We start from the raw sequence: 17,324 nt of genomic DNA, 5'->3' as shown, positions 1-17,324 counted from the left end.
AATTTTAGAATAGTTTGAGATTTACAGAACTAATGTGAAGACAGTAAAGAAGAATTCCTGTATACACCCACACCTAGCCTCCCTACTTTCACATCTTACGTTTAATAAGGCGTAAGGTGTATTTGCCACAACTAATGAACCATTAATATCCTTTTTTCCCCAGCATGCAGGACACCACGTTGTATTTTCTTATGTCTCCTCGGGCTCTTTATGGTGACCGTTTCTGAGGCTTTCCCTGTTTCTGATGGCCTTGACAGTTGTGAAGTTTACCGGTGAGGGACTTTGTGGAATGTCTCTCACTTTGGATCAGTTGATGTTTTTCTCATGCTTAGACGGGTATAATGTGTTTTTGGAGGTACAGTGGTTTCAGAATTATTAGCCTGTACTCTCTGGCTAAATGACAGAAAAAATCATCTAAGCAAATACCGATGACATTGTTGCCATCTATTTTTCCTTTACGAATCTCATGAAGATGCAAATTAACATTAACAATAAATTACAAATGTTATGCTCTTGATAAGATGTCACAGAGGAACTTATTCTTACCTGTGACATAAAGTCAACGGAAGAGCATCATCAACTAGAGTACAGGGCTCCGTACAATTTCTTCTGCTTCTTGTCTTATAGACTTCATTTCTAGTTACTTAGGTCAGCACCTTGTTTTTCCTTCCCCTCTTCACTAAGGTTGCTGCATACATTTGTAACGCATTTAGATTCTTTGGTCACATTCTGCATTCTATCCTGGGATTCCCCCTCCTCTGACCTCCTACTAAATGATTTTAAAAACTTGCATACATGTATTCACCATTACAATGATCATACAGAATAGTTTCACTGCCCTAAAAAAAATCCCCTGAGCTGCCCTTATTCAATCCCCAACTTTTGTCCAAATATCTTTAACAAAATACATAAAATGAAATAAGTAACAACATGTTCTGCAGGTTAAAAAAAAAAAAGATATGATGTAGGACACTGTTAATGGAATGTGTTAATCCACCAATTACAAAACATCTCAACTTTTACAGTTTTTTAGAAAGAAAAGTTGGATCTAATCCTCCCATTTGAAATTTCTGAAGTAGTTTCATAGTTGGATCTTCATCTCTAAGTGTGCTGAAAGGTTTATGTGAAAATTGGAATTTGACCGTGCGTTTGCTACTGTGAAAACTATAGAGATAATCATACAGGTAAAGAAACAGCACAGCAAGGCAGCAATTTCCATGCATCACACAAACAGCAATGCTGGTTCATATTTGTTCTTAGAGATATTCAACTTTGGAAAGTTTAAAAATCATGCAATTAGGCAAAAAAGAAGTAAGAGAAGGAAGAGGAGTTTGTAAGGATTTCTTCACATAGCTTTAAGACCTCTCTACACAACAGGATTGGAATCCCCCTTAAGCTAGAGAATTCCTGTTCAAAAGTATGCATTAGGACAAAAACAGTAATTACAGCATTTCAACGTGACACCATAGAGATAAGAAAGACAGGAAAACCCAGGAAACAAAAGACTTCACTTTTTTTTTTTTAACCCAAGTAGAGCCCAAGATTGTATAATAGTTTAAAGAAGCAGAAATTGAAAAAATACTTTGCTATCTACAAACCGAATTCTGTAAGACAATGGGATGTACTAAGGGAAGGTAACTTAAATATTAAAATGTACTCATTGGAACTTATGTACAATGCTTTGCATAATTAAAACAAATTTAAAAGCTCAGGTTGAAGTAGATTTTCCAGTTCTCTTTATATATTATGGTAAAGATGACATGGTAGATTAATCTACAGACTTGTAGCTTCAAAAAATGGATCTTACCAATTTTATACTGAAATAGAAATATTAGATATTTGATAAAACATGTATTCAAGAAGAAATCGCCTCTCCTGAAACTCACAGAAGCCACATTTGCATTTGAACAGCATATAATCATGGCTAAAATCATTCAAACAATTATCCATGATAGTATAGCCATCTACCTTTTAAATAAATTTTATAAAGATAAAAATTAACATTAAGAATTAATTGTAAATGTTTCCTATTCATAAGATGTTCAGAAATGCTATTCTTATATGCAATAGAAAATCAATGGAAAATTAGTTACCTTAATAGTTTGTCAGTTTAACAGTGTCCCTGGCAATTTACAAATCCTGAGACTCAGTGAAATTTCTTTCTTATAGCTAGTATTTTTTCCATCACTGCATTCAGCAGGCTCGAGCGCACCACCAATCCCCAGAGGAACCAGCATGCAGGATACGTGGTTTCAAACCAAAGGATTACACTACCTTCAGTGCATTCCACTGCCTCATCTGTTCTTCCTTGTTCCAGAGAAAACAAATGTGAATATACTGTAATTCATGATCTTAGGAAGGGCAGCCATCAGGTAAGCAGAGAAATAAATATCACAGAAATATGTTGGCAAACCAACATATGCATCAACCCACCTACTGTTGACAACCTAACTATAAATGCATTAAGCTTAAACAGAGCGAACTCCCAGATTACGAACTTTATAATGGGGACTGTTGGTTAATGATCATTCTTTCCTTTCTATGCCTGCAATGCTTGGTTTTTAAAAGTGCTTTATTAAAAATCTTTTCCCACTTAAATCAAGTTTTTTATAACTAAAGTTTTAAAGAATACTTTTTTTTTTGCCACAAATGTTTATGATAGTGAATTTAGTACATATTCTCTTGAATTTCTATATAAACAATATAACTCTGGATACTTAACACGACATTAAATCGAATGGGGTAAAAAGCAGAATTTCCATTGCTTTGGTGTTTTATTTTCTATAACCTCTACTCCACTTGTCAGAACACTGAGTAAGATTGCTTACCTATGATGATTTCTACCTTCTTGCTATCTTGACTGTCTCGATCATTATATACATGACACCAGTAGGTTCCCTGATGTTCCAGATCCACGTAAGGTACCTATTATCAATATGAGAACACACACACACACATATTTCCTTTCAATTTAATTTTAATTGGCTTGGAGAGAAACTTATTTTGAATTGGGAAAAAAACCTGTAACATTTCAGAGGACTTTAGACATTCTTAGATGATTTCCATTTATTAGGTTAAATACTAGCAGGCAAATGATATAATGATTCCAATAATGGTAAGTTAGGTGTAGTACTGTTTGACATTTTAAGATTTCATTTTTAAGTACTCTCTACACTCAACTTGGGGTTTGAACTCATAACCCCATGATGAAGAGCTGCACACTCCATTGACTGAGCCAGCCAGGCGCCCTATCTGACATTTTAGTATAAGCCCTTAGGTGCGGGCTAGCGTTATGTTCCAGCACTTTTGTAAATATAAGAATGAGTTAATACTGAATAACAAGGGAACTGAAATGAAAATAAGGAAGACATTAAAACACCCCAGTGAATATGAATTTTAAAGTTTGTCTTAATTTTCAATCATACTACTTATTTTATAATCAACAAGAAAAATACCCAAATAACCAACTTCTTACCATGTAGAGCTTTTTTGTTTCATGTATTAATGGTGATTCATTTTTGAACCACTGGTAGTGAGGAATAGGGCTTCCAACAGCAACACACTGTAAGACCAATGTGCTGCCAGGCATCAGCTTTTGAGACCTTGGTTCAACGCAGATTTGCAGCCTGGGTTCAGAGATGCCATCCACACTTCCTTAAATTAAAAGAAAAACATCACTGAACATAAATAAAATCTCTAAGTTAGTAAGAAAATTTTTTCCCCGTTTAACTAAAAAAAAACAACAAAAAAAGGTGTTTTCAAGTTAATTTTTTTAATAATCCTTAACAGTACCTCCTAAAACTATGTTTCATAAAACTGTGACATTTCTAGAAATATTAAGAGATGGTCTCTGGATAAAAGAATGCTGTAGACAAGTATGTTTAGAAAATTCTGGGTTGGGGCGCCTAGGTGGCACAGCGGTTAAGCCTCTGCCTTCAGCTCAGGGCGTGATCCCGGTGTTATGGGATCGAGCCCCACATCAGGCTCTTCTGCTATGAGCCTGCTTCTTCCTCTCCCACTCCCCCTGCTTGTGTTCCCTCTCTCGCTGGCTGTCTCTCTCTCTGTCGAATAAATAAAAATAAAAAAATAAAAAAAAAAAAGAAAATTCTGGGTTAAACAAAGGTAAACAGATTTTTTTATTACAGGACTTCTCAGAGGTTTTTTTTTTTGTTTCTTTTTTAAGACTTCTCAGAGCTTTAGGTGTTAGTATGCTTTGTGTATTTAGAAGGGCAAAATAGTTCAAGTGGTTTCCACATGTTTGGCCACAGGTTCTTTTTGGTGGGGGCAAACAGCTTGTTAACATCTTGAGTGATATTCACATTCAACACAGAAAGTTATAGATTCTGCTGTTTGATTTAACTTATTAAAAGAAGTTTTGTTATTAGCATGGAATAAATATGGATGGATGATCACTAGCATTTCTTTCTGAGGCAGACACTAGAAAGCATTATTACTATTATTTTTTTAAAGATTTATTTTAAAGACAGAGAGAGAGAGAGAGCATGCACATGTGTGCACCCATGGGGGGTAGGGGAGGAGGAGGACAGAGAGAGAGAATCTTATGCAGACTCCACACTCAGTATGGAACCCAACACAGGGCTGGATCTCACGACCCTGAGATCATGACCTGAGCCGAAATCAAGAGTCCAATGCTTAACTGACTGAACCACCCAGATGCCCCCAGAAAGCGTTCTTTATTGAACACTCATGTGTTGCTCTAAGGTCCTTGAGGAAGGAGGACTTGTCAGTGTTAACCCAACACCAAGTCTCCATCATGAAACTTAGTGTCTCACACATTGCAGGTGATCAATCTTTGCTGAATGAATAGGATTTAATTTACAAACATATTTAAGTTCATTAGAACACACAGAAATATTCTAGAAAGATAAATAATTCCCTTGTTTAATAATGACTATTTTTAGAGATTATTTATTTAGGTGTAGGAAAAGCTAAACTGAGAAAGAAGAATGGAGACAAGACAGGTAAGTTTCCCACCTATTCTTTCTGTCTGACAATGACAAAGAATATAGTCCCTGACTGTGAGTGTGAATACAGAAAATAACATCTGATGGCTACTCTTCAGAATAGGGAGATTTTTAAAGTCAGTACTAGTTACTGGCCTAAGAAGCTGGATGACAGAGAGTAGAAAAACAGTCCAATGAAATGCTTTATTGTGGGGAATGATACGCTGCATGCCCTTTCACGCCAAAGGTAACTCTCGAGGTTTTATTCCACAATATGATTTTGTCAGAGTAATACAACAGTTTGGGAGAAAGGCATACAGTGTAGAAAGAAACAGAAGGGACGTTCGCAGAGACCAGCGGGAGGGCCAGTCTAAGGCATCTGCATGTGTACATGTCCGCAGAGAAGGGATCAAAGCACACGGGATAAAGTCTGAGCAACTGGTTATCTTCTGCTGGTGGTAAGTACGTACGTGAGCTTCCGGTCCTGTTTGATACTGTGAAATTCAAGTAAACATTCAAAATAAAATAAGGCAATTCCCATCCTAATATTCAACTTAATTTATCACTTACCCTGGAAGCTTCCTGTTACTTCAGTGACATCACAAACATCCAGCTGTGACCACTGGCTGAATTCAAAGGTGAAATTATTATTAACTCGACAGACATAAAAGCCTGCATCTTTTACATGCACTGCATTAAAAATAAGTTCCGATGCATTTCCATTTGGAATCTGCGAAAGAATCAGTAAGAGAAAGTAAAAGAATGACTCATCAAAACACACCTTATAAAAATGCGCCATGCAAAAATGTGTCGATTTCTTTGGAGCTTTGAAAAGCATATTTTCCCCCCAAGTTCTAAAATATTTTTTACTTAAAAAAAAAAACATGCTGAATAATTTAAGACTAAAGTCTTAGAAATCCACACTGTTTTAGAAATCCATTAACTAGAGAGTTAAGCTCTCTCCCACAGATCTTCCAAAAACTAACAGAAAAGTATCTGTTCTGTCATTTAAAACTGTTCAACTCATTAGTATTTAAAGAATCTACAATGGCAAATTTATAAGTAACACAGAAAGTTAAGCTCGGCTATTCATTTCAGTTCTGGCCAAATCAGCTGTGAGTATATAAGCAAGTTAGTTCTCCTTGAGACCCCATTTTCTCATCTGCAAAATTCTACAAGAGGATACACTCTGGAACCACTACTCTTCTTTCAGGGTCTGCGTGGAGAAGGGCTATGGAAAGCACATCAGTGATGGGAAGAAATGGCCACCCAAGGGTTTCCCAAGCTCCCTTCCAGGGCTCTGGTTACCACATTAAGGTTTCTTTCACCTCTGCTGCTTTCATCAATTTGTAAGTGCCACCCACTTCTGCCACATTGCCAAGGGGCTTGGCCAAGTGCCCCTCTCTCTCCAAACCCCAACCAACTGAATCCCACTCTCCCCCTCAGAACCTGCACCACAGAAAGAGCATTCTGCTGAAGATGTGACAACTAGCATGGCCAGCTGCACTTGGCACCCTGTTAATGTACTGTCGGCTTTCCTACCAGACAATCAATGCATACTTTGTCTCTCTTCAAACCTCCTCCAATCCTGCTTCTCTCAGCCACTGACTTCAGATAGAAACTCTCCTCTTCCTGCCACCAAGTCACAGAGCTATCTGTATAACTGCTCTCTTTTCTCCTGTTAAAACAGAAAATGTGTCTTCCTGGCAAAGGCTACCTGGGCTTAGGATCTGTGGGGATCTGCTCAGAACCTCAGAGTTGTATGCAGACTAGTTCAAGCTGCAGACATTTGGGATTAACAGGTACAGAAAGCAGCTTTCTCAGAGACTCCCCTACCTGACTAAGAGTAGACACTTCTAGGAAATGAGGCTACCATAAATTCCTTCTTCAGGGTGGCTTTATCCAGGAAGGAGACCAAGAATAAACCTACCACAAATCCCCTCTCCAGGAGAGTTTTATGGCCATAATGAAGATGGGAAGACCACTTGCACCTGCATGAATAAACATGGTCAAACTTCCTTATCTCCTGTTTATTCTTCTAGAAATCCCTTTGTACTTCTTAAAGAAACCCATTTGCTCCTCTCATAGAGGCCCTTCTCCCTCTTCCCTTTTCCTTACTAAATTAGGTATGTAGGGCTCTAACTTTAACTATTCATGGAGCTACTTCCTTTGTAAGTTCCATATGAATACACTTCTCTTGTTCATCTGTATTATGTCAGTTAATTCACAGGCACCCAGAGAATGAACATAAGAGGGAAGAGGAAAACTTTTTTCTCCCCTGCCAATCCCATCCTCTCTGACCTTGCTCCTGCAATTTTCTCTCTGCTTTACCATCTATTTCTCCTTTTTTGTATCACTCTCAAAAACATACTCTAGTCCTTTGTACCTTAAATAAGTAAAAAACCCCAAACAAACCTCCCTTGACTTGCACCCCCTCCTCTCAGCAGCACTGAAAATGCTAATTACCCCTTTTTTCTTGAAATACTTTCCCTTTTAGGCTTCATACCATCCTCTGCTGGATTTCCTCCCATCGCTCTGGCAGATTCTTCTTAGTCTCTTTACTAGTTTGTCTTCTGTAACATAAACTTTCAAAGACTCTCCAGATATCCAAACTGTCTAGCTGATTCATGTAGATGTCTAATAGGCATTTTGAACTTAGTGCCTCTGAAACCAAATCCTTGATTTTTCTCCTTAAATCCATTTCTTTCCCAATCTTCAATACCTCAGTATATAACATGTCTCCAGATGCTTCCGTAAAAAATCCAGGGGTCATCCCTTGATCTCTCTTCCTTTTTCTTCATGCTCCACCTCTAACCTATCAGGTGTGGTCAACTCTCCCTCTAAAATAACCTGACCTGAGCACTCTGCTCCCTCTCCACTGCCCTGCCCTGGTCCACACTGCCACTGTTTCCAGTCTAGCACAGGCATTAGAGCTCACTGGCCTTCCTGCTTTTCTCTTGCTTCTCTTCAAATGGCAGCTTTGTGTTTTAAAACATAAATCTGATCATGTTATTTCTCCTGCTTAAGACGGTTAGTGGCTTCTCACTTTAGATCATCCTGATGATTTTCCTCATAGTTCTTAACTCAAACAATTCTCCTATTTGTTTGCTGTCTCTCCCCACTGGGAAAGCGGGGGGCAGGACCTTGTGTGTCAATGCTTCCTCATCACGGCCTTAGATCACAGCCTGGCCAAAACAGGTGCTCATCAAGCACTTGTTAAATGAATAGCTCTTAAAATAACCCATGACCATGACCATCGAGGGAGTCTGACAAAACTCGACCTCGTGAGGGCTTGAAAATCTATTACAACTCTTCAAATTTAAGAAGTATTCCCCACCCTCTACATTTTTACCTTCTTCAAATCAGGGCATATTTTACAAATGGTATGCTTAATGTAGCAATTTTATCTGTTATTTCTCCCTCAAAAGGCATTTATTAAGATAAAGGCAACTCTGCAATTGAGAAAATGTTACAAGTAACTTTAGTTACCATCTCCTGAAAGCCTAGGTACATGAAACATCCTGTCTATTAAATTCTCACAACCCCGGATGACAAGAATTCATATCATTAAAGATGACACTCAGGATTCCAACACAGGCCTGTCTAGCACCAAAGCCTACATGCAACTTTTTACTAGAGTTCAGCTGCTCTACCTTACCTGTGTGTAAGGGATGGAAATAAAAAATTGTAAAAAACCACACATTTCTTCTAAGGCACAGGATGATCCATTAAAGGAAAGATCATAATCTTAGAATGGCTCTTTAACTTAGTTTCAGGTTTGCAAATGTAGACTTAGGACTGATTTGGAAGAAAGCTTAGTTATTTGACAAGCAGGTTGAAAAGAGTATGGAGTTTCAAGGTACAATCTAGGAGGGAAGGGGGTTAGGGGAAGTGGAGTGGGAGAAGAGAGGAGCCGACCAAAGTGAGAAACAACATGGGCTAGCCAGAACGGTGAGAAACACCCACTGGCAGAGTAGTTCAAAGAACTTTTTTTTTTTTTTTTAAGATTTTATTTATTTATTTGACAGAGATAGAGACAGCCAGCGAGAAAGGGAACACAAGCAGGGGGAGTGGGAGAGGAAGAAGCAGGCTCATAGCAGAGGAGCCCTGATGTGGGGCTCGATCCCACAACGCCGGGATCACGCCCTGAGCCGAAGGCAGACGCTTAACCGCTGTGCTACCCAGGGGCCCCAGTTCAAAGAACTTTTAAGAAAAAAGAATTCCAATATGTGATTTTAAATTATCTGTTGGGTGGTGCAGGGATACAGTATTTCCACAAAAAGAATAATGCTCCCCTACACTAGCCTGAATTTTGCTTCAGAATTTACCACAATAGCCTAAATCTTTTGATACAATAGTTATGTGCAACATTTAAAATAATCTTCAATTTGCCTTCTGTGGCACCTTAAAAATCTTTTAATTAAAGATTTTGGTTTCCTTTTTTCAGGTGGTTGGGAAGATGGTAGACATTCAGATTCAGTGCGTGTACCCAAAGCAGCCAACCATCTTTCAAAATAAGAGGGACTCCCTTGGAGAAATTGGCAGAGAAGCTCCTACAATACCATAAAAACTTTGGTCTGAGGGGCGCCTGAGTGGCTCAGTTGTCAAGCGTCTGCCTTTGGCTCAGGGTGTGATCCCAGGGTCCTGGGATCGAGCCCCGCCTTCAAGCTCCCTACTCCTCTGGGAGCCTGCTTCTTCCTCTCCCACTCCCCTTGCTTGTGTTCCCTCTCTCTGTGTCAAATAAATAAATAAAATCTTAAAAAACAACAACAACAAAACCCCCAAAAAACCACTTTGGTCTGGGTTTCAAGATACCCAAGAGGTCACTGAGGGTCCTATACTAACAAGAAATGCCCCTTTCCTGGTAACATCTCTATCCGAGGGCAGATTCTGTTTAGTGTGGTGATCAAGATAAAGATACGGAAGACCACTGTCATGCACCGAGACTTCCTCCACCACATCTGAGAGAACAACCGCCTTGAGAAACACCACAAGAATATGTCCGTACACCTGTCCCCCTGCTTCAGGGATGTCCAGATGGGCAACATTGTCACAGCGTGTGAGTGCCGGCCCTTGAGCAAGACTGTGTGCTTCAATGTGCTCAAAGTCACACAGGCTGCTGGCACCAAGAAGCAACTCTAGAAGTTCTGAGACTAGAGGGCACATACTGCCAAAGAAAATAAAGTTATTAAAAAAAAAGAGAGAGAGAGAGACATTTTGGTTGGAACATAATTTGTTGTTAAGGAATTTTGAATGGGTATGTTAGAATGTACTGGTGATATTTACTATTTGTTAACATTGTTGTTCTAATACTGATTTTCCACAATTTTTAGAGTCTAGAGAATTGATTTTATTATTGCTTAGCATTTTTCAAAAAAGATTTTATTTGAGAGAGTGAGTGAGAGAGAGAAAGAGAGAGAGTACATGAGGAGAGGGAGAGGGAGAGGGAGAGGGAGAAGCAGACTCCCTGCCGAGCGTGGAGCCTGATGCCAGGATTCTGAGACCATGACCCAAGCCAAAGGCAGATGCTTAACCAACTGAGCCACCCAGGTGCGCCACTCACCATTTTTTTTTATAAGACAACTTTTGCAATTGTCTTACCAAAATAATGATTATTGACTACTTCAGTAATAACACAGCCACGTCTATCAGATCAAAATTCCAAAAAACACAGAGAAAAATGCTGCTAAATAATTTGCTACATTCTCTCTTCTTATGACAAGGGAAGTAAAATACATTTAAAAAGTTACCTCTTTATTCATTTTAAACCATTGATATTGTACAAAGGGATGTCCAGTTGCCCGGCAACACAGTTTCACAAACTGTCCAGCCAAGACTGCCTTTGACTCTGGGTTGACGGTGATCTTTATTCCTTAAAAAAAAGAAAAAGTTAAATAAAGTCACGGAAGAGAGGTTTTCCTTGTTTATATTTCTGAAACAAAAAAACCCACAAAGGTATTTTGGAAATAACCTGTATATTCATCCTAGTTGTAAACTGCCCATTCATATCTCCTTCCCCATCAGATTATGCATCTGTGAGTTCCAGGCTTTGTAAAACCAAGAGGAAAGAAACTCATCCACAGAAGACTTTGATCTACTGTACTTCCCATGGCTGGGGGAGAAAACTGTTTGCCATATTTCTTCAATTCTTAGAAATATTTTTTTCATGCTAACCCGTCCGAAACCAGGATGCACCTTATAGTAGATGTCTGCTGGACAGCAGTCATGATGCAGTTCTCAGTGCCAGCTCTTCAAGTACTTGGTCATAAATGCTCATATGGCTGGCACTTCAATTGAATTAGGTGCACTGTTACAAGTGTTGGCCACTGAAAATGTCTTCAAGATACATTTATTTCAATGCTATGATTTAGCATTAAGATGAAAATAACACCGTATGCAGAAAGGCACAGAAACAGAACAGCAGGATATAAATCCAATGCATGTGATACAAACATTTCTCATCTGAGAAATGACTATCAGCATCAAAACTTGAGACAGCTTTAAAGAAAATCCTAAGTCAATTATGGAATCACCACCCCGTCCCCCGCCATCCCGCCCCATCTCGCTCTCAATTACTCCTTCTGGGGAAGCCTGCTTCCATGTCATGGGGACACTCAGGCAGCCCTGTGGGACGCCCAAGTGGTAAGGAAAGAAACTTGGGCCTCCTGCCAGTGGCCATGTAAGTGAACCACCTGAGAAGAAGACGGTCCAACCCCAGTCAGACCAGACGGTTGCAGCCCGGCCCCACCAGCCTGACTCCCACCTCATCAGAGACCAAAACTGGAGCCAAAACCACCCAGTTAAGCCATTTCCAGGTTCCCGTCCTCAGAAACTATATAAAGTAATAAATGGTTCTTGTGTTAAGCTTTGGGTTTTGGGGTAATTTGTTATGCCACAATAAATAACTGACACAAAAGAAATCACAGTTAGGAAATTCCACATTTGCCAAGGTTATAATACATACAACTGGGTTAGCTGGCTTCCAGGAAGGAAGAAGAAAAGATCATTAAAACTTGTAAAATATAATTCCCTGCACCTAGTTTTATTTTCTTTCCTCATCTATCCTGAATATGAGCTCATAATAGTATCTTTTTCCTCTAGAAGCTACCAACCCAAAGGAATAAAACAAGATTACAATTGAAGAGGAGTTAGTCCAAATAACAGCAATCTTAGTACATCAAAGATACTAACCTTTCCAGGACAAAAACAGTATATACGGTAAAAAAGGTATGTGAAAACCATTCCAGAAAGATACCAGATAAAACCAAAATCCAAAATACATAAATATTTACTGCATACCTATTACATTTGAGGTTATGGAGAAACTCTAGAAAATCTTTAGTAAAGAGAATAGAGCCTTTCGAAAAAGAATTTAAAACATTTGCTAAGGGAGAACTTTCTTATTCGTTAATTCTTTATGTTGATGCCACGTTAGCACAGTATGGAAGAAGGGACAGTTCTTCTGGAAGCTGTACTATGTGTTGGTTGCAAAGGACATGGTGAAGACAGAAAATGGGATGAGCCCTCTCACCTTGGCTGGCAAATTCACACCATTGCATTTAATGCTCTCAATGCCATTCTTTAGCCACAAGAGACGTATATGTTCCAACTTCAAGATACAAAGATTCTGATTTTCAAAGCTTATGTGTGATAAGAAAGAAAAAAAAGTTGTAACAACAAAAGAAGGGAATAAATATAAATCTGAAAAATAGAGGATGTGTGGCTAAATGGGCTTTAAAATGTGAATGTCTTCTAGCCATCTCCAACTTAACATGTCCCAAATTCCTCTGGAACAAAATCTACTCCTGCACGAGAGCCCACTGTCTTCCCATCTCAGCCTGTCCCCATGCATCCAGTTACTCAGGACAAAAACTTAGCAATGCTCCCCAAATCCCTCTTTCCTTCCTCATTCTCCACATGTAACTTCTTTGCAACTCCTGCCAGTTCCACTTTTCCCCGTCTCCACATCTTTAATGCCATGATCTTAGCCCAAGCCACCATCAGCTGTGATGAAACCATGGTACAGCCTGCAAACTGGTTTCCTTGCTTCCACCAGCAGCCCAAATGTCTTTGTAAAACATAAATTAATCCAGGGGCGCCGTGAGTAGCTCAGTTGGTTGAGCGTCTGACTCCTGATTTTGGCTCAGGTCATGATCTCAGGGTTGTGAGACTGAGCCCCGCCAAGGGCTCCTCGCTCAGTGGGGAGTCTGCCTGAGACTCTCTCTCTCCCTCTGCTCTCCCCCCTTCCTCCACTCACACATGCTCTCTTTCTCTCTCTATAAATAAATAACATCAAATAAAACATAAATTAATCCATACCACTCCTCTGACCAATTGTACTTCAAATAAAAGCCGCACTCCTCAACACGGTCACACAGTTTTACATAAACTGACCTCTCTAACCTCGTCCCCTCCTCTCCTCCTTGCTGTAGCCACACTGGTCCTCTTTTTGGAAACCAAGCTATTTTCTACTTTTCTACTTACTGGTCCTCTGCTGGATTTCCCCTCCAACCCCCCGCTGTTTCACGGCAGGCTCTTTCTTTCTCATAATCTAGGTCTCTAGCTTCTCTGGGAAACATCTCTAAACCAGCTATCCCCCACCCCCACTTTTCGATTACATTCACCCCACTTTGCGGTCTTCACTGCACTAATCATCTGAAATCCCTAGGTTTTCTTGTCTGTCTCGCCTACTAGAACAGAAGCTTCATGAGAGCAAAGACCTTGTTTGTCTTAGTCACCAGTTTACCTGACACCCAGAACAGTGCCTGGCATACGGCGACACAGTGAGTGTTCTGCACATATTTGCTGAATGACTGTGTGTGATCACCATAATAAAAACTACCATGGCAGCAATTTACTGACTGCTTTATATGGGCCTGGTGTTTTGATCTCTAGCCTTCAAAATAGCCAGATGAGGAGTTAGACATTAGTTGGACCTATGTTACAGTGAAGAAAATGAAGTAATTTGCAAAAGGTCACCCAAATTACCTTGAGTAAACTATTTAACCTGTCCGAGACCAATTTTTTCCCCATTGTAAAATGGCAGAACCAGAATACAAACCTAGGTTTTCTTGGGCTTTAAAATCTCCATGCTTTTGTTAATCCAGTGATTTTTCTTCTCCACCTTTATGGAAGTATGCTTGACAAATGAAAGTTCTATACATTTCTAGCACTACCATGTGATAATTTAATACACATACACATTGTGGAGTACCACTGCTGCACTTAATTAACACATCTATCACTTCACATAGTTATCATTTTCCAAAGATTTTTTTTTAAAGATTTTATTTTTAAGCAATCTCTATGCCCATCATGGGGCTTGAACTCACAACTCCGAAATCAAGAGTCACACACTCGGAGCGCCTGGGTGGCTCAGTCAATTAAGTGACTGCTTTCAGCTCAGGTCATGATCCCAGGATCCTGGGACTGAGCCCTGCATCAGGCTCCCTGCTCAGTTTCTGTTTCTCCCTCTCCCTCTGACCCCTGCCCCCACTCATGCCCCCACTTTCTCTCTCTCTCAAATAAATAAATAAAACTTTATTAAAAAAAAAAGTCACACGCTCCGCCAACTTAGCCAGCCAGGCACCCCCCAGTGATTCTTTTTTTTTTTTTTTTAAAGGTTTTATTTATTTGAAAGAGACAGCCAGCGAGGGAGGGAACACAAGCGGGGGGGAGTGGGAGAGGAAGAAGCAGGCTCATAGCGGAGGATCCTGATGTTGGGCTCGATCCCAGAATGCCGGGATCACGCCCTGAGCCAAAGGCAGATGCTTAACGACTGCACCACCCAGGCGCCCCGACCCCCCAGTGATTCTTAATGCACCTCCCATGCTGATCTTCTGCCACAGAGAGCCTCTCTGGCTGAAGCGAGAACGTCAGGCAGAGTACCATGTCTTGTACCATGGCAGTGCTTATACATTGACCCTGGCAAATATTCTCTCCTATAATACAAAGAGACAAGAGTGATGGAAAATTAAAAGGCTTTCTCCCTAGAGTGTCTTACAAAGAAAAGAGTAACTTTAATGGACAAAGAGCCCATAAGGCCAGGATGTCCTAAAAGGTGTCCTTCCTTTGTATGGGAGACAAGACTATATGACTTCTAATGCATGTTCAAGTTCAGTTTACACATCAGTCCTGGACCACCTATTTCAGTAGTCTAGTCTTCAATAAGCAAGCAAATACATACACGTATTTATTACTTAATGCTTCAAAGACTGAGAATTGAAAGGCACAATGTGATTTGGAAACCGCTCTTGGTGAGTAGTAAAGACAAAAAAGTCACAATACCTCCCATGCCTTAACCACACAAATTTCCTTCCTCCCACATAGTGTTGTGCGGCAGGGAACCATGGTCAACCTGTAACCACCCTCGCGGGGCGCCCACTAGTCAGAAGGTGCTGAACAAAGGTAAGGAAAGAAGATGGCACAGAGCTATGGAGGGTGTACCAAGGCATACAAATGAAAGTTCTATTTTAAAGGGTGGATGCACAGTTTCCTGGCAAACAAGCCTATTTTCAGATAACATCTGCAAAGATGTCAAAGAGGTCACTTGATTTCCTGTAAACCGGGGAGAATCTGAACTAGGTACGATGGAACATGAGGATCATTCATTCGACACACACCTATGTAGATCACAGATTCACGATACTGAACAATAAAACTAAACACCTGCTGGAATTTCAAAACAGATAAGTTAGGGTGATTCTTGACTTGACAAAAGGATTCACCACAGCTTCCCTTTAAGTTACCCTCCCTCAGGATGTATTTAAAATTTTTTTTTAAAGATTTTATTTATTTATTTGAGAGAGAGTGTACAAGTGAGAAAGCACAAGCAGGGGAAGCAGCAGAGGGAGAGGGAGAAGCAGGCTCCCCACTGAGCAAGGAGCCTAACATGGGGCTCGATCCCAGGATCCTGGGATTATGACCTGAGTCAAAGGCAGCCGCTTAACTGACTGAGCCACCAGGCATCCCACGGATGCATTTAAATACTGATGTGATTTATAAACAGCTGTTCCAGGAACAGATCTATTGTATACATGACAGTACATCTGTTTTCAGAGGCTGCGAACCAAAAATTTCTTCCCATCAGCTTCTATCTAAAACTCTTCCTCAACGTTATTTTGAAAATTTCTAAACTATCATTGCAAAGTGCCTCATCCTGTTCCAGAATAAATACCATTTCTCTTCCTCCAACAATCTTTCCCCAACACAACCAAAGCATGTCCATGTATGTCCCTCCTACAAGTCAGTTTACGTTTGCACCTCCTGTGGCTAAACCTAGTCTCCTCATCGTACCCCGTATGCTTCCACATTGCCCAGTAAGCCTGAACACCTCAGCGCAGACGCACATTCTTTCAGACCTCACAACTCCCTTTCTCTCTCTCCTCCTCCTTTGTCCTTGTTCCCGTCCACACCATCGTTGCCTCTCCCACTTCTTGATATTTTCCTTTCAGAAATTTCTGTCACTCATGCAACAAGAAAAGTCCTTTACAAACGAGATCTAGTAGGAGTACTTTCTAATTTGGCAAGGACAAGAAATTGCAGTCCACGGGTCAAAAAGGTAACTGGGGGAATAATTCATCACCAAGTTTCCCGAATAACCCAGAAATTTCCCAGCATGATAGAAATGACACTGGGTTTAGGTTGGGGTTAGCAGACCTGGGTTCTAATCGACCTTCGTCAATAACTGTGACTCTGGCTAAATGATAACCTCTGGAAATCTCATTTTCCACACAAATGTTTGCTCACATTTAAAATTTAAATGTTCATAATAGCACAGTTCTGTTCCTTTACAGAACTATAAAGATAAGATGGTTTTGAACTAAAGGTATTTTGGAAATGAGAGAATAATATTCAACAACCTTGGTTCCTGTCTTTTTTCTTTTTTTAAGATTTTATTTATTCATTTGAGACAGTGAGAAAGAGAGAGAGAGAGAGAGTATGAGAAGGGAGAGGGAGAAGCAGACTCCCCACTGAGCAGGGAGCCTGACACAGGGCTCGATCCCAGAACCACAGGATGCTGACCTGAGCTGAAGGCAGACGCTTAACTGAGCCACTCAGGCGCCCCTTGGCTACTGTCTTAAGGACAAAAAAGGTGTGGGGCAAGTGGAAAAGACGCCACTGAAGAGACCTCAGCCAGAGCAGTCTAGTACATACAAAGAGTGAATGAAGTACATTTTATATAAAGAAGGAAATAAAATGATAGTATCATAGAACTGGAGTTGGAACCTTGGGATTCACCTAACGAAACCCACACATAAAATGTTAATTCTCTCTAAATATCACCTATCATCTGGCCTCTGCTTAACCAACTCCCGGCCAGGGCATTACTTCCTTAACAGCCATTTTGTGATCTGCATA

At 40.2% G+C, this 17,324-nt stretch overlaps 1 protein-coding gene across 3 annotated transcripts in view; it reads right to left on the bottom strand.

Moving 5' to 3' along the window:
- The window catches only part of MALT1 (MALT1 paracaspase), a 57,598-nt gene that overhangs the window by 27,007 nt on the left and 13,267 nt on the right, over positions 1 to 17,324 (bottom strand). For 2 of the 3 annotated variants that reach the window (XM_034642112.1, XM_034642114.1), the window contains exons 3-7: positions 10,715 to 10,836; positions 5,535 to 5,694; positions 3,476 to 3,654; positions 2,829 to 2,925; positions 2,275 to 2,307 (exon numbers count right to left, since the gene is read on the bottom strand). In XM_034642112.1, the coding sequence (XP_034498003.1) occupies positions 2,275 to 2,307; positions 2,829 to 2,925; positions 3,476 to 3,654; positions 5,535 to 5,694; positions 10,715 to 10,836 (591 nt within the window). The remainder of the gene's footprint in view (positions 1 to 2,274; positions 2,308 to 2,828; positions 2,926 to 3,475; positions 3,655 to 5,534; positions 5,695 to 10,714; positions 10,837 to 17,324) is intronic. The other variant, XM_034642113.1, reaches the window with a different exon arrangement.

Source organism: Ailuropoda melanoleuca, chromosome 14 (genome assembly GCF_002007445.2).
Source record: "Ailuropoda melanoleuca isolate Jingjing chromosome 14, ASM200744v2, whole genome shotgun sequence".
Taxonomy (NCBI): Eukaryota; Metazoa; Chordata; class Mammalia; order Carnivora; family Ursidae; genus Ailuropoda; species Ailuropoda melanoleuca.
This window is presented reverse-complemented; position numbering and strand designations above follow the sequence as displayed.